We start from the raw sequence: 25,818 nt of genomic DNA on the forward strand, positions 1-25,818 counted from the left end.
CGGGTTCTGCCTATAAAAGGGTGAAGTGGCGGGCTGTGCGGCGACTTTCTCGGTGGGCAAGTGGGAGCTGTTGGCGGCGAGCGTCGCTGTCATGTCTGGTCGTGGCAAGCAAGGAGGCAAGGCCCGTGCTAAGGCCAAGTCGCGGTCGTCCCGCGCTGGCCTGCAGTTCCCGGTGGGCCGAGTGCACCGCCTGCTTCGCAAAGGCAACTACGCCGAGCGGGTGGGGGCGGGCGCGCCGGTGTACATGGCGGCGGTGCTGGAGTACTTGACAGCGGAAATCCTGGAGCTGGCGGGGAACGCGGCCCGCGACAACAAGAAGACGCGCATCATCCCCCGCCACCTCCAGCTGGCCATCCGCAACGACGAGGAGCTGAACAAGCTGTTGGGCAAAGTCACCATCGCCCAGGGCGGCGTTCTGCCCAACATCCAGGCCGTGTTGCTTCCCAAGAAGACGGAGAGTCACCACAAGGCAAAGGGCAAGTGAGGCCGGCGTCAGGAAGCCCAGCCCGCCCTGGTCTCGAAGGGGGCACCTGTGAAATCAAAGGCTCTTTTCAGAGCCACCCACTCTCTCAAATAAAAGAGTTGTTACAGTAGTCCGTTTTCTCTGTTGCCCTTTCGCCCGTCGTAGGCCGGGCCCCGGGGAGGGGAGGGGGTTGCTCCTTCCCCGTTGATCGCCTCTCTGAACCTTGAGCGTTCGACCATCTTTATTCTGCCTGGTGGGTCGCAGACCTTAGGGCTGACGAGGCAGGTGGAGGAGCCAGACCTCTTTGGGGGCAGCCACGGCCGATTCGCTAAGTACCGTTAGGCGCCCCCGACCCTCGTCTCAGGAGTGGGGGCCGAGTGCGCAGCTTCCCCAGTTCCCGAGGCCTTTGCCCAGCACACACGTGCAGCCCCGGCCGGCAGGGGAGTGGGGCGGACCTGGTCCTTGGCTTAACTGAGCGGGTTATCTTAGTCCAGCAAAAGGGAGGGACCGCTTTCGCAGCGGAGGCGCAGGTCCCCACTTGGGTTTCTGGAGGCGAGATCTCGCGCTCGGGAGGCGGTGGGGATGGGGGTCTTGGGGTGAGGTGAGACAAACTTCCAATCCGAAAACCAGCGACAGGCGGGAAGAAAGGTCCGTCAGACGAACCAGGGGGGGCTCTTAAAAGGTAATAAGGCGTTTTGGGGGACGGGGGGGGGCAAACGCAAGATTGAGGTTGAATTGGGGAGACAGCGCGGGAAGGAAGGGGGTACCGTGTTCTAAGGGGGGGGAAGGGCTGAGGAGGAACAACATTCTGACACGGTCGCGAACCAAAATGACCCTCCCCCGCCCCGCCGGCCGAAAAGAAAGGCAACACAAGGTACGGAAGACTGCAGGCAAACTGGAAAGTAGAAAAAGCGAGGCGGGTGGGCGGGGTTAGGGAGGATTCTGCCCAAGCCAATGGGTGACGCCAGGGCGTGTGACGTCACAGCCAATGGACAGCCAGCGCGGGACTTTCAATTATTGTCCCGCCCAATCGGAAAAAGACGGTGCCTATAAAGACTGCTGCGGCGGGCGGAGGTCCCGTTACTCTCGCTGCTGCTGCGCTGGTGAGCTGGTGTTTTGGTTCGCCATGGCTCGCACAAAGCAGACCGCCCGCAAGTCGACCGGTGGCAAGGCCCCGCGCAAGCAGCTGGCCACCAAGGCGGCCCGCAAGAGCGCGCCGGCCACGGGCGGCGTGAAGAAGCCGCACCGCTACCGGCCGGGCACCGTGGCCCTGCGGGAGATCCGGCGCTACCAGAAGTCCACCGAGCTGCTGATCCGCAAGCTGCCGTTCCAGCGGCTGGTGCGCGAGATCGCGCAGGACTTCAAGACGGACCTGCGCTTCCAGAGTTCGGCCGTGATGGCGCTGCAGGAGGCGAGCGAGGCCTACCTGGTGGGGCTGTTCGAGGACACGAACCTGTGCGCCATCCACGCCAAGCGCGTCACCATCATGCCGAAGGACATCCAGCTGGCTCGCCGCATCCGCGGGGAGCGGGCTTAAGTGAGCGCTCGGCTCGAGGTTCCATCCTATCCAAAGGCTCTTTTCAGAGCCACCCACAGCAGCACGCGGAAGAAGCTGTGCCACTTAGTCGTCGGCTCTTTCTCGGCGGACGCTCCCCTATGGCGGGAGGGTGGACGTTAGAGCGGGGTAGAGGCCACGCGCCGTGTCTAGGTTGCCCAGTTGGCTGGCTTCCTTGTCCGGGGCCGCCAGGATCCCCAGTTCCTCTTCAGGGAGACGGCCGTGCGTGCTCGCTTTACTCTTCGGGCCCCTCTGGGCCGGGGGGTGAGGGGCATCTTTATGGGCTCCACCGTGACCCAGGGTCGTCAACTGTAAGGAGAGGAGGGGCTTATGGGCTCGAGAGGCGGCGAGGAGTCCCGAGCGTGCCCCGGCTGGCTTTTTAAGAAAGGCCGCGGGCGGGTGGCGGGGGCCGGCGCGGCGGTCTCTGCGTGCCGGCGGCCTCCACATCCCCCCGGAAGTGGCCCCGAGGGGCGCGGCGTTCCGGCTGGGGAGGGAAATCGCCACCTTCGCGTCGCCCGACCTCTGCCGGGTCAAGTTCGGGATTCCCGAGCTTTGAGCATACCTAAGTCCCTCCCTTTAGCCGTAGGATAATTCCTCCCATGCTCTACCTCTAAGCCAAATTTGGGAGGGCAGGGGAGGCAGAGATTTACCTGACCTAAGGAGACTCGGCCTGAGCTGGGCCCTCGTCCATTCTCTGCCTGAGCAGGAGTGAGACTCCCGTGTGTTCTGAGGTCTCTCTCAACGCTTCGACTGATGTCTGGTGTCTCTGTCCAGACTTGGTATTATCTATTTTCTTCAGACACATTGGAGCTCTTCAGGTATGGGAGAGGTTACCCAGAGAAAGGACAGACGGGCGGCTTCTGAGTGAAAGTTCTCGGGAAGAGAGAATAAAGACAGAACATGTCCTTTGGGCGATGAAGTTCCCCACAATTAGGAGATAGTGAGGGTGTGGGGCTTCGGGATGCTTCTTGGACCACTGCAAAGGGGAAGCAGAGGCGGAATGGCACGGAGTCCTGCAGAGCCCCCCCACAGAGCTCGGATGTAAAGGCTCTGCAGGTTTGAGATGACGCCTCTTTAAATTTGGTCACTTCCTTGCCCTCAAGACTTAGGTTTTCTGTTTTGTTGCAGCACAATGACAAGTTAACATTCCAGTAAGAATTCACAAGGGAAAGGAAGGAAACTTAGTTTTTTAAAGCTCCTGTAGCCTCTCCTGAAATGTGTTCAAAGCGGGAGACCGGTGTATATTTGTAGGGACAGTGGCTCCTCCTCCAGGGTCACAGCAATCTCCAGAGCGTGCCACCAGGCTCCTAGTTAGACCCTGACTCCCTGCTTAGACCCTCCGGGCAGGGTAGATCCATGGTCAGGGGTCTGTACTCTGAGTTCAGAAGTGGTAACTGTTAGAGGTGTGGGAGGGCACCATCTTTGCAGACACCATCTCATCCACCTACGGCAAACCTTTCAGGGACAAGCAGGGCTTTCTGAGGTACAATCCAAGGCTCTGGGGGTGTGGCTTGTACAACATCTCAGGCCCAGGAGTGGCTGAACAGACCCTGAGACCTGTGATGTTGGTTACAGGTGTCAGTCCTCCACATCCTGTGTTTGCCCCCAGTATCACACCTGCTTTAATTTACCAATATGAGCACCTCTAACCTCCAGGAAATCTCCCTGTCTGAACCTCAAAGGGAAATTAGTGGCATTGTTGATAGGAATAGAAGAAAATCTTGTGTTCCAGCTACTGTAAATACTCCCCTCTCAGCCATCGTTCAAATCTTTGTTTAGGAGACCAGCACAAACTGAGTACATGAATACAAGATAATGATTTAAAATGTCAGTTTTCACATTTAATAATTTTTGTACTTAATTGTCTACTGTTCAGTGAGAGTTAAAAGAGTTAAGGACAAGGTAAACAAATGTTCTTTCTGTCATAATTCGCTTCTACATCTCTAGCTCAGTAGCGGGAAGAGTCTACCCTGAACCTGCGGGGGTTTTGTTTTTTGTTTTCTTTAAGACTTTTTCATTTATTTGACAGAGAGGGAGCGCACAAGCAGAGGGAAAAGCAGAGGGAGAGGGAGAAGCAGGCTCCCCGCTGAGCAGGGAGCCCAATGCAGGATCCTGGGAACATGACCTGAGCCAAAGGCAGGCATTTAACTGACTGAGCCACCCAGGCATCCCTGAACCTGGGACTTTTAAGAAGTGAAAAACAGTTTTTGTTCAGATTTAAATCTGCCTTAGGGTAGTGGCTGTGTGCGCATGCCCAGAGATAAGCTCCGTGGTATAGGTAAGCTCCGTGGTATGGCCCTGTTGACACTACCTTTGCTTCCTTGGGAAAGGACCTGGCCTCTGGGTTCACACCCCCTCTTGGTGAACCTTATCCTTCTCCACATCCCCATCTCAACCTTCTCATGTTCTCCTGTTTCTCTGCCAGGCCCACCAATATTCCTGGTTTCATCCATGCTGGCCTTGGCTTTTTCTTCCCTCCAACTCAAAGGAGATCATGGGTTTCCTGCTTGCCATATCACTGCCTCCCTCAAGTGCTCCCAAACTGCTGTCTTCTGCTGAGCCCCCTGTCTTGAGCTGTACACCAATGTTTCTGCCAGGTGGCCAGGTCCTTCTGGATAGGTAACAGGCGATTCACACTCATCTTCTCAAAGTGCACCAACTTGCTTCCCAATGCTATTTTCCCCCTTTCATGTTCCCTGTCTTGCTGAAAAATACCTTCATCCCCCAGTCAGTTCAGGGCAGAAGTTCCTTCCTCTGGCCCTTTGTCCAAATTTCATGAGGCACCAAATGTTATCAAATCTACGTTCTGACTTTGAATTCTATCACCCTTTCTCTATCCATCCAGGGTCCCTGCATTAACTGAGCCCCCACCCACTCTGGTCTGGAGGATCAAGCATCTGGGCTAGACCCTGCCCTCCTGCGAAGCTTTCACTCTGTGTGAGAGCTATCTTTTTTAGAGAGCGTGTTTTTTGAGCCTGTCACTCTGGTGTTTTAATTTTTTCCACCTCCCTCCCATTCCCTTCAGGTTAAAGTCTACCGTCTTTTGCATGGCAGTTCAGAGCAATGGAGGTTAATAACTAGTAGAGATGGTGACTTCAGCAGGTAAATCTCTGTAGGCCTCACTTTTCCAATTTGTAAAAGGGGGACAATAGCATCTTGCTAATAGGTTTTTGGAAATATTAAAAGTGACAATTCCTATAAGGAACTTAGCACAGTGTCTGGCCCAGAATAAACATTCAATTAATTTTAGCTACTCTATTAACAGTTATTACATTTAAAAGATTCTAATGAGAATTAACATACATACATCTGGTTCCTGGCATTTCTCAGAGCCTCCCCAGCTTGCAGATGCTCTGCCAGCCAAACAAGTAAGTTCCAGCCCCACAGAGCATCTGCAATCCCCAAGTATAGATGTCTTCACACATTCCATTTTTTCTATCTAGAATTTCTTCTGTCCTCCCCCTTTTTGTAGCCCCAGGAACGCCTGCTCATTCTTCAAGATCCAGCCCTATGTAGCCCCCCCTTCCCTTTCTCTTCTTCACCCTCATCTCCTTGGGCCCTCTCCTTGCCTCTCCCTCCTTGCCCCTCCCTACTTACACCCATTCCTTTGCCCTCAGCAGTAGGCCGGCAGCATTGCTCAAGGTGAAGATCATCTTGTTTCCTCTCTTGTTCAGCCCTGTGGCATCAGCACCCAGGCAGTGCCAGGCACACCACGGGCAGTCAGGAAATGCTTGCCAAGGGGCCTGTCCTTTGGCTCTTACATGAGAAAGTTGGGAACAAGATGCCCCAGCCGTGGGGTCCTAGCAGTTAGAGATCAACAGGAGGTCTGAACTGGACCTCTGCAAAGAACTTCCAAGGTCCTCGGGGGGTATTTTGGAACATGGGAGCAAGAAACTGCCCGTGCACAGAGTGTCTGGAAAACTTGTTCCTGGTGATAGTAACTGAGAAAAGAGTTCCCTGAGCTATCCCCCCCACCAGCACCCCCAATCCGTTGCTGAATGCAGATGATCTGGGGAGGAATGTCTGTCTTTATATCTCCAAAGACCTCAGATTTAGCCCTGCTAATCGGATTTTTGGGGGACTTGATAGGGGGACCAGGAGCAGAGAGTTAATTACCCATTAGGAGAGGTGGGAAGAGAAGGAAGGATGGCAAAGGAGAGAAAGGGGATAGAAAACAAAGTCCAAGGTCCTTGCTGCTACAAACTGGAGTTGAAGCCTGAGGCCCTTTACGGGTAGGACCAGGGCTCCTGACCCCTAACCAGGGAGAGGCTCCAAAGAGAAAAGACTGGGATCTCCATTTCCTCATGTGATCATAATTGCACCTAATCCAGGAATGTTGTGAGGATGAAAAGAAACCATACAGTCCACACAAAATGCTTGGAAAAGAACCTTACATGTGGTCGTAAGTCAGTGTTAATAGATCATTAACATCAAGGATGGAAATATTAGGGACATTAATATGAATTGAGGTAAGTCCAAGTTACAACCATGTCAAGTCACAATCATGACACACATAAAAACTGATGAATAATTGTAAATACACGACCAGCTTCTACACAGTGTGGCTCAGGCAGTAATAGCATCCAGGTCCAGGTTCCTAGGTGGCTTACGGCTCATTTTTCACTCACCTCTCATTCGATTTCACAAAAACCCTGGGAGGCAGGGTGGGCTTTTTTTTTTTTTTTTTTTTTAAGATTTTATTTGTCATAGAGGAGAGAGAGAGAGAGCACAAGCAGGGCGAGCAGCAAGCAGAGGGAGAAGCATGCTCCCTGCCGAGCAAGGAGCCCGATACGGGACTCGATCCCAGGACCCTGGGATCATGATCTGCGCCAAAGGCAGATGCTTAACCAACTGTGCCACCCAGGCGTCCCCAGTTCCTGTTTTCTAAATCAATTTTACCACTTGCTAATGGGTTACAACCTGCAACTGAAAACCACTGCAATAAAGAAAACTATGAAAAGTAAAATCATCACTGAAATTAAAAATTATTACTCTATTGAGCAGGAATCCCAGCATTGCTTCATGCCTGGAAGCACGGGTATGAGTTTGCAGCATTTATGGGAATCGGCTCTTCAGCTGTGTGAGGAGCCATGCATCTAATGGAAGGCATGCAGTGGCAGGTGACGGAGAAGGTTCAGATGAGTTCTCCGGAAGCTCAGAGGGAAAGGTCCCTTCTAATGGAGGGAATCAGGGAGCTCTTCCTATAGGAGAGCTTGGCTGAGGTAGGGAGTCTAGTCCAGGCAGAGGAACCAGAAAAAGGAGAACTGTGAGTGGTGGCCAGTCCACAGGGCGGGCCAAGGCCAGGAACGGGAAAGGAATTTTCAGTGGTGGAGACTTTAAGGCCAGCTTATTGGGGGTCTTTTTGGGGGTCACCATGCTGACCCAGGGAGGGGTAAATTTTATTCTGTAAACAGCATAAGGGAAAGGATTATAGAAGAGGAAGCAAAATATTTAACATGTATATGTAGAGATGCTCAGAAATATTAGTAAAAAGGGGCACCTGGTGGCTCAGTTGGTTAAGCGTCTGACTCTTGACTTTGGCTCAGGTCGTGACCTCAAGGTCATGAGATGGAGCCCTGTGTCAGGCTCACACTGGGCACGGAGCCTGCTTAGGATTCTCCCTCCCCCCCCCCAACTTGTGTACACACACACGCTCTCTCTCAAAATAAACAAACAAACAAATAAATATTGGTAATCAGAGAAAGGCATATTAAAGCAATAGGAGATGTCACTTTACTCTGGATACTCTGGAAAATACTGGAAAGCTGAATAAGGCCAAGAATTTGCCAGGACAGAGGGCTTCGATGGTTGGTGCCCTACTGGTGGGGTGTGGACCAGGGCAGCCATTCTGAAGAGCAGCCTGGTGCTTCTTAGGCCAATTTAGGGATACACATGCCAGGAACCAACAATTCTGTTTTTGAATATTTATTCAAAACTTCTCACACCGGCTTATCACGGTACATGACAAGGATGATGGGGCATTAGAAACAATGTGGGCATTTGTCACTGGGAGAGTAGACAGAGAAAATGTGGTGGAGTCACTCTATGGAGGGCTCCGAAGCAGGAAGAGACAGTGGATTAAATGGACACCTAACAAGGACAGATCTTAAAAACACAGGTCTGAGGGAAATAAGATAACAAATGGAATCTGATGTAAAACAATACTATTTATATAAATTAAAATACATTAATATATTTTGTAATCATACGTAGAAACAAAAAGGTACTTTAAACATAGAATGGTTTTCTATGTGGAGTGAAGGAAAGTTCGGGAAACGAGGATAAAAGAGAACAAGGAAAGGGAGGGAAGCCAATAGAGGGTAGTGCCTTAAGCAGGTGGGTCACAGAATCCGAGCTGTGTGTAAAGAAGGTCAGTTTGGGGTGCAAGCGCAAACGGAGTGAGAGGTGAGCGGCACCCAAGGCAGGAGGCCAGGTCAGAGGCCACACGGACATAGCAGATGAGCGGTGCTGAGGATGAGAACAAGGAAACCAGCCACGGCAATGGAGTGGAGGGAAAGTTCTGACATTTTTGCACATAGAAGATTGCCTGAGCCTGGATGGGGGAAGGGACAGAGGCGGTTGTTGTGGGAAGAAGTAATGAAAGATAGCTCTAGACCTTCCTGCCTGAGCGACTAGGAGAATCATGCCACCCTCACGGGAATAGGCAGCCTGGGAAGGGGCGCCGCTCAGGGGCGCACGTCAAGCCCCACGGGGTCAGAGCTGTCATGGGCAGGGGCGAGGAGCCGTGTCCTTCAGGCAGCTGGGAATCTGGATCTGGATGCACATCTAGAGGCCCAGCTGGATTCTCTCATCTGCCTCTAGAAGCTAGAGAAACACTTGGGAGGTGCTGAGAAGAGCTCGCAAAGAGATGGCCCGAAGGACAGGCCTCTCCGGAACATCCACGCCACTTAAGGATCTGGTGGGGAATGGAAGCTGGTGTCGAGTTTTATCCCGGAACTAGAGGGAAAATATAATGAGAAAATTGGACCGGATGGGGTCCTTTCCATCATCAATATTTGATGGTTTTATTAAACAAATGTGGCAAATGTATTAAGATCCTCATATTATTTGTGCTGTGAAAATTTTAGACAAATATTGTAGTAAGATTCAGGAGCACTGTAGCGTATCAGAGAATGCCAAGTTATGGGAGCCGCATACACACCAGTTTCTGGCTTTGTAAAATAAGGATATTATTTACCTTGTAGAGTTGTTCTGAGGATTTGAAACGGTACATAGTAGGTGTTCAACAGATGCGAACTATTACTCATTCTTTAATTAACAACTCAATTCAAAGAGAAGTATCTAAATTCCACCCAAGTGCCCCCTTCAAACTTGGGGAAACCAGGGGTTTCCGTGCCTCCTGACATCACCGTCTCTTTTTCCAGTGTCTTCTTCAGTCCTGCTGCCACCATTCTTGTCCAGGGCCCTCTATGGCTTAAAACAGCCCCTGAAACTGGTTTCAGTTTCTCATTCTCTGACCCCCTTCCGTCCAGCTTGCACCCGAAAAGGTCACTCTCAACTTGCCCTGAATCAACCCAGATCTCTAGGCTTTATTTTTTGGCCCTAATCTCCGCTGCCCGTTCTCAAGGTTCTCTAAGATTCAGCTCTTTAAGGATACTTAGCTGTGGTATTGTGATGTACAATAAGAAATATATATTTGGCCTTTGTCCCAGTTCATCTCTCTTTAATTCTGTGTAAACTCTACATAAACTTCTGTCTCAATCTGCCTCGTTCTTATTAAAGGATGCACAGTTTTTCATTTAATGGATGTTTCTTATTTACTCAGACTCATGTTAATGCATATTTAGGTATTTTCCTGATTTTTGCCTCTAAAAACACTGCTGCAATTTATTATCCTTGTGCATAGAACTCAGAGTACATTTTTCAGTAATTTTAATAGTTTTTGCTAACTTGTCTTCCAAAAGTTTTGGTACAGCTGGCTCTGGACATCGGCAAACTTTGAAATTTGGCCGGTTATTTGGTTCTGAATCTCACAGTCCCTCTCAGACATCAGGATGAGGACAAAGTCAGGTGTTTCCTGATCTTGCAAACTTTCTTAAGGCAGTGGGTCCTCTCCAGCCCATCAGGGCCCCTGCTCAGGGCTAAACTTTGAGCTTATGAGTAAGTTTTCCTCAGCCAGGTTTTGATTTCGGGTTTCTGTTTCTTTGATTGATCTCTTTCCCTTCCTCTCTTCCTTTGCTACTTGGTTATTGTGTTTAGCTCTGTTTTAGAGCTTATTATTACATTTCGTCTGATTGCATTGCGAAGCCATAGAAAAGGAGATAAAGGGCTGGTGGCCGCTCAGGTCATCAGGATGACCTCCTGGGCCCTTGCTCACCCCATTCCAGCCTAGTCCTTGGCTCTGTAGGCTCAGAAATTTCATTTTGTTGGTAGGCTGGGGGGGGGGGTGGGCTCTGAGGACCTAGATCCCACTGACCAGACTCTGAAGGGACAAATGCATAAACCCTAATAATAATTGTTATCATTAATAGGTAGTAACATTCAGTGAGTTCCATAGTGCTAACTTCTTTGTAAATATTAACGCATGTTATCCACATAAAACCCTGACACGGTAGGTATTCTTTTCCTCCTAATGCTACTAATAAAGAAAACGAGGTTCCGAGATTAAGGAATTTCCCCAACATTTCCCTGCTACTAAATGGTGAAGTTAAGATCCCAACCCGAATAGTCAGATTCTAGAAATCATGCTTTTAATTTCCGATGAGAAGGGTAACCGATTCACTCATTAGCTCCCTTTAGGCAAACAGGAAGCCAAACCAGAGTCAGAAACTTGGGGAGGAACATGGAGGCAGATGACCTCAGTGGCTGCCATTATTCAGTCAGGATGCTGCTTCACTCTAAGGCTGCCTTATCGCAGGAACTGGATATGCTTCCTAGAGTCAGGAGCCCATCTGCCTTGGGCGGTATCTGGATGGTCACAACGCCATGGTTGTGTCTCTTCCCCCTTGTTCCCAGCCCTCTTCTATAATATAGCTGCTGTGCTAAGAAATTACTTCACTGTAATCACGGCTTCCCACTCTATCACCGGACAGGCAATCCCAGAGTTCACTGAACAGAAAGGCTCATAGGCCTAATGAAGACAAATATATCAAATCACACAGTTAATTGAATCCATTTAACACGTACAACAAGGAGGAAGGGGACAGTGATGGGGGAGGTCAGCACACTTAGAAGAGGGTGCAGTGACGGTGTCCAGCCTTGACCTAGATCATCTGTCATGGCTCCATCTGCCGCATCAGCCGTCCCCACCAGTGCTACAGTCAGAACGATAACCGCTGCGCATGGGCGAGGAGGCTCAGCGGATGGAAGGTGTCTGAAGCTGATCTGTGTTCACTTGATCACCAACAACCTGCAGAAAAGCTATGGATTTCCCTGTGTGTGGCAGACCGAGGACATATTGGGCCACAGTAGGTCTCACCAATGGATGGCTGATTTAAGGCTTGAATACTGGGTACCTCATGTACCTCAAGAATATTCAATATGGTTCTTGGCCCTCCCACCCCTTCCTATATCTGTTTACACATACTCTATTTTAAAGTGTCTCAGAAGCTTATTATCTTATTATCTTATTACTTATTATCTACAATTAGTTTCTTCCTTCTTAATTTATTTCTCTACAGAAGAACTGAATTTTTTTTTTTTTTTTTGAGAGGGAGAGGGTTGGCGGAAGGGGGAGAGAGAGGGTCTTAAGCAGGCTCCATGCGCAGTGCAGAGCCCAAAGTGGGGCTCAATCTCACAACCCTGAGATCATGACCTGAACTAAAATCAAGAGTCAGACGCTTATCCGACTGAGCCACCCAGGCACCCCAAGAATTGAATATTCTTAAATAACACATTGAACACATTACAACAGTCACCTCAGCTGGGGAATCTATTTGATTCTTTAAGATGACTGCATTTTTCTGGTTTAATCCTGAAAAATATGGCCCTGCCAACCTGTTCATACCTAGTCTTTACCCACTGTCAACTATCCTCTCGAAACTTTGCCTATACGGACTCCCCCCCCCCCCCCCCCAGTTATAGAGCCTGTAAGAACTAGATCGGGTGAAATAGGCAATAAGTACACCAGCTTTAGTTTCTTTTTATGTCATTTCAGGGCTTTAATCTTTCACATAGATCTCCTGTGATCCTTAAAACATTCCTGTGAGAAAGACAGGAATTCTCAGTAACACTAAAGATGAGAAAACTGAACTTTGGCAAAGCTAAGATTTGTCATGGCTCATATAGCCCAGATTATCTATCTATCTATCTATCTATCATCTATCTTGTGATTGTTTGGGGGGAAATTATACATGCTTATTTTAAGAAATTCAAACAATTCAGAAATGTTCAACAAATATAAGAAAAACCAACACCGAGAAATCATTCTAAAATTTTTATAAACCTGCCGGTAATTCTCCATACAGCCATACCTGTTTATATATACTAGTAACATTCTGTGTAAATGCTAGTTCAGCTCTTTTGGCTCAAGTAGAGAAATAGCATGTTCAGCAATTGCTAGAATGGGAAGTACAGAGTGAAAGGCTTCCAAGGACGAAAATAAGAATGTGGTGAAAGAGGACTCCAGAGCCGCTAGCCTGGGTTTCTGGGAGGATCCTGCAGCTATTCAGACGGGTAGGGAGCCTGGGAAGGAAAGGTGAGACTTTAGACTGGTCCACTGTGAGGACTGATTAGCGGGCCGGACACTTAAGTGCCTCTACTTCCCTGTGGAAGTAGGCCTGCCGACTGGGTTCTCTAATCATTGATACGTATTCCAGTGGAAGTCCTGAAATCAGCCAGGGAGGGGACAGATGGCAACCATGGCTGGTTCGCAGAGAGCATCTGGGTCACTCAGGGGTGGAAATGAGAAGTAAATTATCTTGTTGGAGATTAAAGAGATCAAGTAGCCAGATATTCCTTACTGGTACATAAGATTAAGAGCAATAACAAAAAGCCATGTATTGATGCAAAAAGATGCAGAGTGTGTATTCTGTAATTTGGTAATGCGCAGAGGCTGGATACAGCTAACAGAAGATTCAGTTATGCCATATAATAGTATTTAATGAAGGAGACAAAATGAGGACAAGCATCACTATTAAAATCATCGTAAAGATGATGCATAATTAGGAGATAAAGGACCATAGCTTGGAGAAACTTGAGAAGAGGAAAACATATCCATTGATTACAAAATTCAGTACTATTAAAACACAAACCAATATTATTTAGGAAAACAAGCTGGCTACATTTTTCACTCAGACATCTTTTATGTTTGCCTCAAATGCTTCGAGGAAATAAGCTGGTTTACCTTTTTCCTCCTGTAATATTTTGTACTACAGAAAATTTACTAGGATCATTCACCTAGTGGTTTTTTTTTTCCCTCCAAAGAGAGCAAAATTTAACATTTAGGTAAACAAATTGGGGCACTATATAGTCAGACTTAAATACTTTCGTTTCCTTTAAAGAAAAACTGTTACATAGACCAGTGGTTCTCAAACTGGGTATCATAATCACCTCGAGGGTTTGTTAAAACACAAATTGCTAGGTCTTACTCCCTAGAATTTCTCAGTCAGTAAGTTTGGGGGGATCCAAGATTTTGCGTTTCTAATAAGTTCCCAGGTGATCTGATGTTCCTGGATTAGAGACCACACTTTGAGAACCGCTAGTTTAGACAAAGGACATGTTCCCCATCCCCTTCCATTATTCTTTGAGTTCTCTTCAAACTTTTGATATCTCCTCCTCCAGAGTAGCTCAGTGAGGATCAGATCTATTCAATCCACATTGCCCTTAAAATGAAAAAACAAAAACACGGTGATACTTGCCACAAGCCCCATCTCCACAGCCAAGACTTCCCATTTCCCAGCTGCCGGTGACTTCCGTAGTGGTAGGACTCCCCTGGTAACTATTGTCTACATTTTCATCCTACTGAACCGGTGCTACGAGTGCTAGTCTGCCATTTATGTAAGTATATATGTATTTTATGAACTTTTCCCTCCCCATTCTGATAAGCTCCGAGAGGGCAAATCTCTCATCCTTTGGCTTTCTGGCATCTCCATTGCTAAGCACCCTGTTTTACACCTAGTGCACCTTCGAGTGTTCGATGCTAATGAGAGCGGCCAAGTGTGGAGACCAATAAAGGAAGAGCTAGCCTATCTGTGGGGAGCTGACATAGTATTTTTTCTCTCAACAACATACATAGCCAAATTTATCTGTAAAACTATAAGCCTAGAATGCTGGAAAAAATTTCTACTTGCAAATATAATACCTATGAAACTGTAAGTTTAAGGATAAGCAATGCGGACCTACCATATTTCGTCCAAATCGGGACCATTTAGAAGTGGTAGTGCAGAGAATAGGGTTTACTGTGCTCTTTACCACACCGATCGATATACAACAATTTGCTTTGCTTTGTCAAAAATCGTGCTTTCTGATGGGTATATTCCTACTGGTCTCTACAGCAGGCCCTAACAGAAAAAGTCACATACCTGAATTAACTGTTTCTTGAAGACTTGCTTCCATGATGTTAAGATTATATAGTTTGTTCGGCTTTTATAGAAGCTGCATCTGTATCTTTGCAATGTTTTCATTGAAATAGTTATGTCCTAGGTCCTTGACTTAAATTCTCCCTTGGATGTAGCATTTCAAAAAAAATACTCAGCAGATAATATCTCAAACTTGTTTTAAAACTGCACAGAGGGGCACCTGGGGGGCTCGTCGTTAAGCGTCTGCTTTTGGCTGGGTCATGATCCCGGGGTCCTGGGATCGAGCCCCGCGTCGGGCGGGAGGCCTGCTTCTCCCTCTCCCTCTGCTTGTGTTCCCTCTCTCGCTGTCTCTCTCGGCCAAATAAAATCTTTAAAAAAATAAAACTGCGCTGAGCTCATCTGTTCTGGTAACGTAGATTTCCCTTGACTTTTGGATGGTTGATGACTGGACTTGATTTTAAGTGCTCTTGCACCTTTTGGGTAAGAAGACGTATCACAAAACACCGCCCCTTTTGAAGAGGGCCCTTAAGCCATCTAGTCCCTACCCTCCTTTGGTAGAAGTAGGAAGTGAAACCCAAAATAGATGAATTGGAAGGCTCAGAACCATCAAATGGCCTAACTGGCATCTCTGGATTGGAAGCCCGTAGGCTGCCTTCCCACTTCGCCCAAGCGAATGTAACGAGCTACAGAGGACTCGACCTTGCTCTTGGCTTCACGGATCTCTACTTTCCGCAGCCCAACACTCACGAAGGACAGCGCACCCAGAAGCAAACGGAAATACTGCTTAGATTTGGAACCAGTAGCCCCTTAAGACGGGGCAGGGGGCGAACCACACCGGAAGCGAAAAAAAGAGGGCAGTTTTTTAGTGAACAACTTGGGTTCAGGTGGTTAGCGCTTCAGGGACCATTACCTCCCACTAAACCTGACCCAGACTCCAGCCCAACTATCAAAAGCAAGGGTCCCCAACGTCTAGTCCAAGTATCCAGCTCTTCTGAAGACTAGATGGTTGGCCCTAAAAAGGGCCGTTGGCATAAGTATACGCAGAGCTGAAGCGGCAGCTTAGCCTCCGAAGCCATACAGGGTGCGTCCCTGCCGCTTGAGGGCATACACCACATCCATAGCAGTGACCGTCTTGCGCTTAGCGTGCTCGGTGTAGGTGACTGCGTCCCGAATGACGTTCTCTAGGAACACCTTTAGCACACCCCGGGTCTCCTCGTAGATGAGGCCGGAGATCCGCTTGACTCCCCCACGCCGAGCAAGGCGCCGAATCGCCGGCTTAGTAATACCTTGGATGTTATCTCTCAAGACCTTGCGGTGGCGCTTAGCACCACCCTTGCCTAAACCCTTACCGCCTTTTCCCCTTCCCGACATAGCGAAATCAAACTGAAAACACAACCTCTGGATCCGTCAGGCTAGCTTTCCCCCTAATATACAAGAGCGCCGGACCAGATTGAGAACAGAAAGCGCGCGGCGGGAAGCCCGCCCCCAGTTGTCCCCGCCCCCGCTCGGCGTTACGTCATCTCTCCGAGGCGGCTCCCTTCTCCCTGTCTCCTCGCTCCCCGCGGCTCCCTCTAACGGGCTCTTGAGAAACGACCTGTCGGCCGTCGTTCCCGGGAGAACCGAGATCCAAACGCCAGGCTGCCGGGGGCCGCAACCGTTCTCGCCTTTGTCTCCCTTCATTTGTGGACTCTCGCAGGGCGTAAGATTTAGGCTGACAAAGGTCTTTCTGGGGGGAGAAGACGAAAGGAAGAGCAAATGGAGTCGAGAGACGGGAAGGACGGCGCCAGCGCCGGGTCTGTTCCCGACGAGAGGGTCACAGGCTTCCGACGCACCGTTACATAAAACTGCAACAAAGGCAGGTCCGGGCGTTTGGCAGACCCAGGAGGCCATGTCCGGAGCAGCCGCGCCTGGGCTGTGTGCGGAGCGCGGGGAGGGCGACATGGCCGTAATTTCTGAGTCTGGTCTGTTTTGTTGTTATGGGGCAGGGAATTTCACCTCACCCAGGAGAAAGCAGATCTTAGGAACATTGGTTTCACTCTATTTGCAAGCCTTCTCGTGGAGGTCAGTGACTCCGACGCGCTGTCATCCAAAGCTCTGCTAAAAGAAGCAATATATACAGAAAGAAGACAAGGACGTTCTGTGCCTCGTTTCTACAGATCCTCTAAAATCGACCGCTGCTTTCAGCCAGAAATCAGTGACCAAATTGTGTCCCCATGGACGCCCCACGTGGAGCCAGCAAAGTTTACTGAATTGGGTTTCTCAAGGGGAAATCTTCATTTTGAAAATCATTCCCAGAAACTGCCCGATGAGGTTGATTAGGGTCCATTAGTGATAGCATGTTTGTTACAGTACCAGGGCCCTCTGGAAGGACAATCCACCAGATGTGGTTTCTGCATCAGAAAGAATGATCTTTTTTTTCTGAAGGCTGTGTATTACCTTAAATCTTATATGCCTTTTTTCCTCTCTCCTGTGGCTCTATCCTCTGTATGCTAATGAGTCCCAATACTATATCTTTATCCAGACTTCTAGGCTCCAGACATATAGATCCTCCAGGTTGTTCTTTAGTCGTTTTAAACTAAAAAATGTCAAAATGCTTAAACTTCAAAGCTCCAAGGTGTGACTCTAATAGCGGCTGGGGGAATTATCTCTTCCTTCTTCCCCAGCCATGAACTTTGTTCTCTGCTCATTGAATGGTGCCACCATGCATCACTTGCCTCCGGGATTCACAATGATGTTGATTATAAAAATTAAATGAAAGGAATATTGAGAAGGAAGGTACCTTTAAAAAATAGCCTCTTTCTTTTTTTTCTCTTTCTTTCTCTCCTTTCTTTTTTTCTTTCTTTCTTTCTTTCTTTGTCTTTTTCTTTCTTCTTTCTTTCTCTTTCTTTCCCCAGACAGGCTGTATATTAGGTGAAATGTGAGCATTCTGTCCTATTTTCCCCATAAACCAGAGACAGTAAGTGTCTGTGGCCTGAACTTAACAACAACAAAAACCAAGTAATTTACTTTTCTCGTGGAAAAATTTCCGAGCTGCTTTTAGGTGGAAAAGGGGAGGTCAGAGAGCCCCTCCTACATCTGTTGTTTCTCAAGTAACTCCGGCTCAAAATAATTAATATACCAAATGGCATATTTGGGGGTGGTATGTTCTGAACCCCTGCAAACTGAGATCTGCTGTAGAGGAGACAAAATTTTACCTCTACCCACTTAGAGTTTTTGGCTGGGCCTGATAATTATATTGACACAAGACGGATTAAGGGGAGAAAAGCATAGAAGTTTATTTACTCTGTGTTTTATTTGGCATTGGAGTCCTCATAAGGAAATGAAGACCCAAAGAAGCAGTTAGATTTGACGGCTTATAAACGGGATTGGACAGAGTAGTAAATCATGAAAATGTCACGAGACGGAAGGGCTTTAGCTAGGGCAGTTAATGGGGGAAAAATAACTAGGAAGATAAGGGTTAGTTTAACAAAGGTTTCTTTGTGCAGATTTTTCTTGGCTTCAACTCCCCATCCTGGGTGAAAAGAATGTTGTTTTCCTCGTGGTACAGGGACGACATGTTCCATATGGGGGTTTTGTCTCCCTTTTTTAGGAAAGAAACAGAGGTCAGAGCACACTTTTTGCACCTGCTGTTTTTCAAGTGCCTTTAGCTCAAAATAATCCATGGGCCAAATGGCATAATTTAGGGGTAGCATATTCTGCCACTGACGGGGTTTGGAACAACATAGCACCTTAGCATATTAAATATATGCAGCTGAAGAAATCGTGAGAGAAGGACATAAGCCCAAAGGTCACGCTACCCCTCTTGTGCCTTCTCTCTATGACTAGAGGGATAGATGAGGAGGAACGGAGCAGCTTTATCTCTAAAGACAAAGGGACCTATGGAGGAACTTGAACAAACAGGCCTTGCTGCCTCCGCTGGTTTATTAGACTGACCTCACACTCCTTAACCTACTGCGTTTCTGCAGGAGCGCCCACATTTCTTCATAGCGAGCATAAACGTGCTCAGGCCGAACTGTTTCTTTGGGTCTTCATTTCCTTATGAAGGTCCCCGTGCCACATAAAAGTTGTGTTAAGTAAATTTGTGTGCTCTTCCGCTGTTACCCTGTCTTTGTTGGTTTAATTTTCAGACCCAGCCAGGGACCCTAAGAGGACCTTGGAAAACTTTTTCCTCCCCTATGCCACCCTTCATTTTACAGGACAAGAAGTAGTGCTAAGGGGGAAAGGGGAAGTTCTTATCCAACCAGCAAGATGTGGAGGGAATGACTTTATCTCAGAATGGAGTGAAGGAAAGAAGCTCGAAAGCCCATGGCTTCTGAATTTGGTCCAGGGCTATCAGCCACTTAAGATGAAAGGCAATCATTTCACTCATATGTGGAATTTGAGAAACAAACGAATGAAGAAGAAAAAAAAGCAAGACAAACCAAAAACGGACCCTTAACTATAGAGAGCAAACTGATGGTTACCAGAAAGGGGGGGAGGGCAGAGTGAAATAGGTGCAGGGGATTAAGAGGACACTCATCTCGATGCTCACCGAGCAATGTACGGAATCGTCAAATCACCATACCGTACACCTAAAACGAATATAACACCGTGGGTTAAACTGCACTGAAATTAAAATTTTAAAATTAAAATTAAAAAAAAAAAAAAGAAAGGAAAGCAGGCACATGGCCTACCCACCCCACAAACCAAAGATTCAGTCTCATCTTGAGGGTACTTGAAGCCCTGGGGGTACCTGCAGTCAAAGACTGAACACAAACTGTCTTCCTGGAACATATAGTTGAGTCCATTACTTTTATATTACAAACACATGCACATACAAAGCGTATTTTTCTTTTGCTTGCTTATTTCTCGTGGCAAGTGTTAAGCTTCATATGCTCTTTCCCCTCCTCTCTTGGCACTAAATAATGAAACTTCAGGGCTCAATCTGGAAACTACAAATTCTTATTATTTCTGATGAAGGAAACTTCAGAGATATTAGGAGGAGAAAAATACTCCCTTTTCCCCACAGCAGCAGCAAGCAGAGGTTCGACTGCATTATCAATTGACTTCTGATAGAGTAGTGCGTTGAAAACACTCACAGGGGTCAGTCTATTGTCCAATGTGGAGACTGGGTGAAATCAAATGATTATGGATCTGAATTCTGTTATTAAAGGTGACTTCTAAGTGCTGGGGAGCAAGAATTTCCTGCCCCCATCAAGGTCCTTCTACCTAGACTAAGAATCAAATTGACATGGGATAGATTAACAGGAGAAAATCAAATTTAATTTTGTATGTACAAGGAATCCACACAGACATGGAAATGCCAAAGACAGGTAAAATGAACTAAGGAGAAGGAGTAGGGCCTGGGACTTCAAAGGGAAGGAACGCAATTCACAGGAAGATGAAAAAAGTAAATGTTTGGTAAACACACGTGTGCTGGGCCACTCGGAAACAATGGGACACAGAGGACTTTGATCCAACAGGCCTTGCTAGGTTCCTCCCTGCCTGCCAGACCTAGTTCATAATGTATAATGTAGTTATTCACGGTGACAGCTCTCTTCCTGAAGCCGGTCTTCCATCTCAGTTCTTTTCAGGTAGTCGTGGGGAAGGTAAAGAGCTTTTCCTGTGTCTGCTGGGGTTTTGATTGCTTTTTAAACTGGAAATAATCTTCATGCCTGCCCTTGGCATCTGTAAATAATAAATTGTTCTATTCTGAGGCTAGCCAGAAGATGACTCTTGGAATTTTCTTATTCTCTATATTATAGAGGTAAAATACATCCCACAGCTGTTGGATTCTATATGAATATACATTGCAGGGGAGCAAAATTCTGCTCCCCCAAAAGGTGTTTCTTTGGCACCTGGATTATTTCAGGCTGATTATTTTTAAGAAAAAGAAGACTCAAAGAAGATTTTCTTTTGGGGCGCCTGGGTGGCGCAGTAGTTAAGCAGCTGCCTTCAGCTCAGGGCGTGATCCCGGCGTTCTGGGATCGAGCCCCACATCAGGCTCCTCCGCTGGGAGCCTGCTTCTTCCTCTCCCACTCCCCCTGCTTGTGTTCCCTCTCTCACTGGCTGTCTCTGTCACATAAATAAAATCTTAAAAAAAAAAAAAAGATTTTCTTTTTGCCTCCCTCCTAACAGCTTGAAAGAATTCAGACAGAGGACCTGCTCGAGGAAGGGAACTATCACACAGATATTTACCGCACAATACAACCTAGGTGTGGTAGACAGCGAGGAAGCCAGCAGAGTCTGCTTGCTGAAACTCTTTTCTATACCCCATTATTTCTGAGTGGCCCAGCAAACATTTGTTTACCAAACACTCATTTTATCTTCTTGTAATGGTCTTCCTTCCCTTCGCAGTCCCAGACCCCAACTGATCCCTTTCTTAGCTATGGGTGGCATATAAACTTCAATTGCCTGACTGCCTGGGGACCTCATATTCTTATATGATTTTCTCCTGTTAGTCAGGCTCATGTCAATTTAATTCTTAGACCAGCCAAAAAAGCTTGAGGAGCAGGGTAAGTTTTTCCTCCCCAACAACAGTTTGAGAATCTTTTTCTTACCTAAATGAATACCGGCCAAGAACGCATATATTTAAAAAGAACACCGCAAAGAAATGTGACACCTGTGTGGGGGCTTTGGGCTGCCATCCAGACCCGCTGTGGTAGTTTCCTCTTCCAATGGTAATAGTTCAGTGGAGAAGTTTGAGAAACATTGAGGAATTTGATTGCATGATGGGAAAATGCTTCACTGCTTTAAAATGTGCCCCAAGCCTGATGAAACTAGAAATCCATTATAATGTCTTTCTTCTGCTTTAGGATATTACGCAGGCCTTGTTACTTGTCCGGGACAAGCCATAATTTCTCTGAGACTCTGTTTTTTTATCCGTGAAATGAGGAAAGTAACATCTATTTCAGAGTTGGTATTAAATGGGACAGTGTATGTGAAAGAATTTTTAAATACCAAGTCCTGCTCTCTATATGTTAGCCATCATTACAAAACCACAGGAAGGCGTACCAGCTGTTCACATCGGTTGCACTTTTGCAGGACATTTAGGTCTCCCTAGAGCAGGAGACTGTGCTGCCCACAGGAACTCCTGAAGATATACAGAGAAGATTCTAGCTCGTTTAGGGATCAGGAAATCCCCTCAAAATAACTTTTATTTTGCCTTCAGCAGGAAGATGATCATACTGACACCACGGGTTAAGTTTTAAGTTTGTTGGGCTTGATCGTGTTCACAGGTTTGAGTTTTTATAAGGTTTGGATGCAAAGCTTTTTCAATAGAAGGAGCATATGATTAAAATTTTTATATTAACTATTCACACTTTCAAGCGTTATTACCTTACATGACTTGTTTTATGACACGTAATTTTCTGAGCAATACTTCAAAGCATATGAAATAACTAAAAAGCAGAGGATCTTCGATTTCCCTATACAGAATAGAAAAAAATGAAACTTTTAGGTGAAACTTTTAGATGAAACTACTTTATTGAAGAAAATATGTTAGCAACTCGGCAATCAACGAATAATTTATTTGCTTTGAAACTTTTTTATAGCTTTTAATCTGACTGATAAGCAAGTTGACTATTTAGAAACTAATCAGCATTGTGAAGGAGAAATTAACGTTTCCGGTCTTATATTCCTTGATCAGAAGGGTTTCGTGTACAGGACCTAATTGGCCATTGATGGATTGAGGGGAGGGAACAGCATTCCCAGATGAAAAAGCTAAAGAGAGGCTGAAGGCTCTACCCTGCAAATTGGTGCTGATTAGCACACGACTTCGGCGTAGTTCCGAAGTTAGGTAAATGTAAATTCAATTTTTGGTTCCTTTAACTACGTATTGTTTTGTTGAGTCACCGTCGTACTGTAATGCAACTAACGCTCTTAGCACAGTGTCAGGCGCTAAATAAATGTTAGCTATGGGATTGGAGTTACAGTAACTCAACTGGAAATGTAGCCTGAAACCTAGTTCATGGGAAGGCAGGCTTTTTTTCCGAAGGAACCTGTTTAAAATATAAATCCCAAGCTTGCGAAAGCACTTTAAAAATTGCTCTTACAAAAATGACACCAATTTAAAGGAAAGGTCTAAAAAGAAAAACGTCCGTGATCGCCAAGATTACAGAAAAGTACGGAAAGGTGAATAAGGGAGAAAGATTAGCATAACAATCTACCCGAGAAAATAGGATTGAATTCTAGCCAATGAGATCACATTCTGAAGGTTCCTCACTCTTCTGGCCCAATCAAGACAAGGCTACGTCTATAAATAAGACTGCCTAGCACTTCTGGAATAAAACCAGGAAGACGTCATGGCTCGTACGAAGCAGACCGCCCGTAAGTCGACCGGTGGCAAGGCCCCGCGCAAGCAGTTGGCCACCAAGGCGGCCCGCAAGAGCGCGCCGGCCACGGGCGGCGTGAAGAAGCCGCACCGCTACCGGCCGGGCACCGTGGCCCTGCGGGAGATCCGGCGCTACCAGAAGTCCACCGAGCTGCTGATCCGCAAGCTGCCGTTCCAGCGGCTGGTGCGCGAGATCGCGCAGGACTTCAAGACGGACCTGCGCTTCCAGAGCTCGGCCGTGATGGCGCTGCAGGAGGCGAGCGAGGCCTACCTGGTGGGGCTGTTCGAGGACACGAACCTGTGCGCCATCCACGCCAAGCGCGTCACCATCATGCCGAAGGACATCCAGCTGGCTCGCCGCATCCGCGGGGAGCGGGCTTAAGGCCTGGTGTTTTTATGTAGACCATCTAAAGGCTCTTTTCAGAGCCACCCACGTTTTCATGAAGAGCAGCTGTGCAGTTTTTCGCCTGGCGCGGGTGTGTTCTCGTGCACCGCTGTACTGGATGGAGGGATGGGGAAGCTCGCACGTGTCAAGTAGTGAGATAATAGAATCCACGTCTGACCTTTAGTCGGCTGGCGTGCAGGAGGGAAGATCTGAAACGGTTTATAGGTTGTTCTTGCCAAACCTCTTTATATGCGAGTTAACTAAAAGTCTAGAGCGTCAGCCTTGGCTTCTGTGAGGAAAAATTTGCAAGGGGGTGGACGCTGCTCTACCAGTCATTTGTAACGTTACAAGCTGCTAGCACAGAACCTTGGCACAAATCTAGGTACAGAAATTAAGTGGGAAGGCCGTCATGTGGTTTGTGATAATTCCTGGGACGGGAATCTGGGTTTATCAACCAGATTTTTACAGTTAGAACTAAGCCGGATATACGTCCTTGTTTAAATACTGAAGACTTCCTGGTTTAGGTGTCTTAAGGGTTGTGTAGGCAGTTACCTAATACCTTCCTTCATCGTTGCATAATACAGGCGGCTCAAACAAATTTGAGGGGAATGCCGGATTTTTTTTGAGATGTAGGTTTAAGGTATTCTAAAACCCAAAAGCAAAACACTTTCACAAAGCGTAGGGAAATAAAACGGCGCAAAAACAAGAAAGTTGTCTTTAGCTGTTTCTTCAGATCTCTTCCTTACGCAAGACTACAACTGAAATGTGGAAAACCAGCCCCAAACACCCCAAACAGGTGAAACTACATAATTTATTGGTTAGCCTGAAATGGAACATTTTGATTGGCTAAGAAGACGTTTATTCTGCTAGCCACTAAGGAAGTGAGAGCCGGAGCTATTATTTATGTGGACTCCACCCCCACCATGACGACATTGTTGGAAATTAACCAATAGAAATGCAGTCCTGTGCGAGCCTTCATTTGCATACAAGCTCTATAAGTAGCGCGCAACCAAGCGCCTTGGCAGTAGTCCGGATCGTTTACTGGCGTGTGGCGTTACTTCTTGCAGAAATGCCTGATCCAGCAAAGTCGGCTCCTGCACCTAAGAAGGGCTCTAAGAAAGCGGTTACGAAAGTGCAGAAGAAGGACGGCAAGAAGCGCAAGCGCAGTCGTAAGGAGAGCTATTCTGTTTACGTGTATAAAGTGTTGAAGCAGGTGCACCCAGACACCGGCATCTCGTCCAAGGCCATGGGCATCATGAACTCCTTCGTCAACGACATCTTCGAGCGCATCGCCGGCGAGGCCTCCCGCCTGGCGCATTACAACAAGCGCTCGACCATCACGTCCCGGGAGATCCAGACGGCCGTGCGCCTGCTGCTGCCCGGCGAGCTGGCCAAGCACGCCGTGTCCGAGGGCACCAAGGCGGTCACCAAGTACACCAGCTCGAAGTAAGGGCGTGCGAAGGACGCAATAGAACAGCTATTTTACCCCAACGGCTCTTTTCAGAGCCACTTAATTTGTCACAGAAAGCAGCTGTAAACACTTGCTGGAAGACTTGGCTTTTGGTTAGGTGTGGTGGGCCTGTGCTCTCGAAAACCTTTGGGTGATAAAGATTGCCAGGGGGCTGTTAAAGTCCAGACCCTCCCACAGTGTGGTGGTGTCACTCATGGCACGACTCTTGCTGGTAACAAAAAACCTGGCACTCAAAATGGTCTCTACCTAGTTCTACTGAGTCCGTGATGGAAGCTCAGATGCAGGTAACTGAGCAAGCAGGTTTGCTATAGTTTTAAAGTTTTCGGGTTTTGGTTTTTGTTTTTTTGGTAGGGGATGCTGTACTAAATTTCTCTGCCCATAAATGTCAACACCGTTTTTTACTAATCGGGCCGGATTTGTTTTCCTTAGCATACAAATGGAAATCCCTCCGTTCCCCACTCCCCACTGTCTTAGCCTTCGTAAAAAACGTTTCTAGGCGTCTGTCACGAACGATGCGCAATAAAGCCATGTGCTTTAGTCTGTTGACGTACGTGTAAGTGCCGACCCAGCAATCCTTGCCTAAATTCCTCCCTAGCCCCATCCTTCGGGTAGAGATTTTGCCTCCCACCCCTTGGGACATTAAGTAATATCTGGAGACCGTTATCTCTTGGGAAGGGATGCTAACTGGCATTTAGTGGGTAAAGGCCAGGGATGCTGATTAACATCCCAAAATGCATAGGACAGCCCCCACTGCCAAGACTTCAACTCGTCTGTAACCTCAATCCTTGCGCGGCAGCTGGTAGACCCAGCGCCCAGACTTCCTTTCCCTCGGGATTTAATTCTCACTTGGGTCAAACCTTCCCTCTGCCCCACTACCTAGTCAATGTTCTTGCTCTTGGTGAAAGCTGAGCAGAACGAAGATTTACTGTGATTACTTACAGGAAAATTCTCCTCCAGGGCAAGGAACTTGTCTTCTGTAACAAAGTTTCCTGGTTGTAAGAACCACCTTGGTGCTTGCTAAACACATTCCCAGGTGCCTCTCCTGGAGCTTCCTGATAAAGTCAGGTCGGAGGTGGGGACTGGGGAGGTGGTTTTTAGTGTTCTCAGGTGTATTTAAAAAGTCTGGAGTGCATGATGTGCAAATGGCCACAGTT

The 25,818-nt window shown here is 47.4% G+C and overlaps 4 protein-coding genes across 4 annotated transcripts; 3 read left to right on the forward strand and 1 right to left on the reverse strand.

The window, feature by feature from the left end:
• The first annotated feature begins 26 nt into the window (after positions 1-26).
• On the forward strand, positions 27-593 carry LOC125282904 (histone H2A type 2-A). Its single transcript, XM_048220602.2, has one exon. The coding sequence runs from the start codon at positions 92-94 to the stop codon at positions 482-484; it is 393 nt and encodes a 130-aa protein (XP_048076559.1). The 5' UTR covers positions 27-91; the 3' UTR covers positions 485-593.
• Positions 594-1,419: 826 nt separating this feature from the next.
• Positions 1,420-25,208, forward strand: LOC113250164 (uncharacterized). The gene is made up of 2 exons (XM_048220466.2): positions 1,420-1,994; positions 22,771-25,208. Exons 1-2 carry the CDS (start codon positions 1,452-1,454, stop codon positions 23,188-23,190), a joined length of 963 nt encoding a protein of 320 aa, XP_048076423.2. The 5' UTR covers positions 1,420-1,451; the 3' UTR covers positions 23,191-25,208.
• Positions 14,892-15,885, reverse strand: LOC113246106 (histone H4). The gene has a single exon (XM_026486585.4). The coding sequence runs from the start codon at positions 15,866-15,868 to the stop codon at positions 15,557-15,559; it is 312 nt and encodes a 103-aa protein (XP_026342370.1). The 5' UTR covers positions 15,869-15,885; the 3' UTR covers positions 14,892-15,556.
• On the forward strand, positions 24,149-25,208 carry LOC113246147 (histone H2B type 2-F-like). Its single transcript, XM_044379644.3, has one exon. The coding sequence runs from the start codon at positions 24,149-24,151 to the stop codon at positions 24,641-24,643; it is 495 nt and encodes a 164-aa protein (XP_044235579.1). The 3' UTR covers positions 24,644-25,208.
• Positions 25,209-25,818: the final 610 nt, after the last annotated feature.

The sequence above is a fragment of the Ursus arctos genome, unplaced genomic scaffold (genome assembly GCF_023065955.2).
Source record: "Ursus arctos isolate Adak ecotype North America unplaced genomic scaffold, UrsArc2.0 scaffold_12, whole genome shotgun sequence".
NCBI classification, from domain to species: Eukaryota; Metazoa; Chordata; class Mammalia; order Carnivora; family Ursidae; genus Ursus; species Ursus arctos.

What these genes read in the sequence shown, in the direction of transcription:
- LOC125282904 (XM_048220602.2), top strand. Translation starts at nt 92, where the DNA reads ATGTCTGGTCGTGGCAAGCAAGGAGGCAAGGCCCGTGCTAAGGCCAAG.
- LOC113250164 (XM_048220466.2), top strand. Translation starts at nt 1,452, where the DNA reads ATGGACAGCCAGCGCGGGACTTTCAATTATTGTCCCGCCCAATCGGAA. An exon ending in GCCGCATCCGCGGGGAGCGG is followed by an intron (nt 1,995 to 22,770) that starts GCTTAAGTGAGC and finishes GAATAAAACCAG; the next exon opens with GAAGACGTCATGGCTCGTAC.
- LOC113246106 (XM_026486585.4), bottom strand. Translation starts at nt 15,868, where the DNA reads ATGTCGGGAAGGGGAAAAGGCGGTAAGGGTTTAGGCAAGGGTGGTGCT.
- LOC113246147 (XM_044379644.3), top strand. Translation starts at nt 24,149, where the DNA reads ATGCAGTCCTGTGCGAGCCTTCATTTGCATACAAGCTCTATAAGTAGC.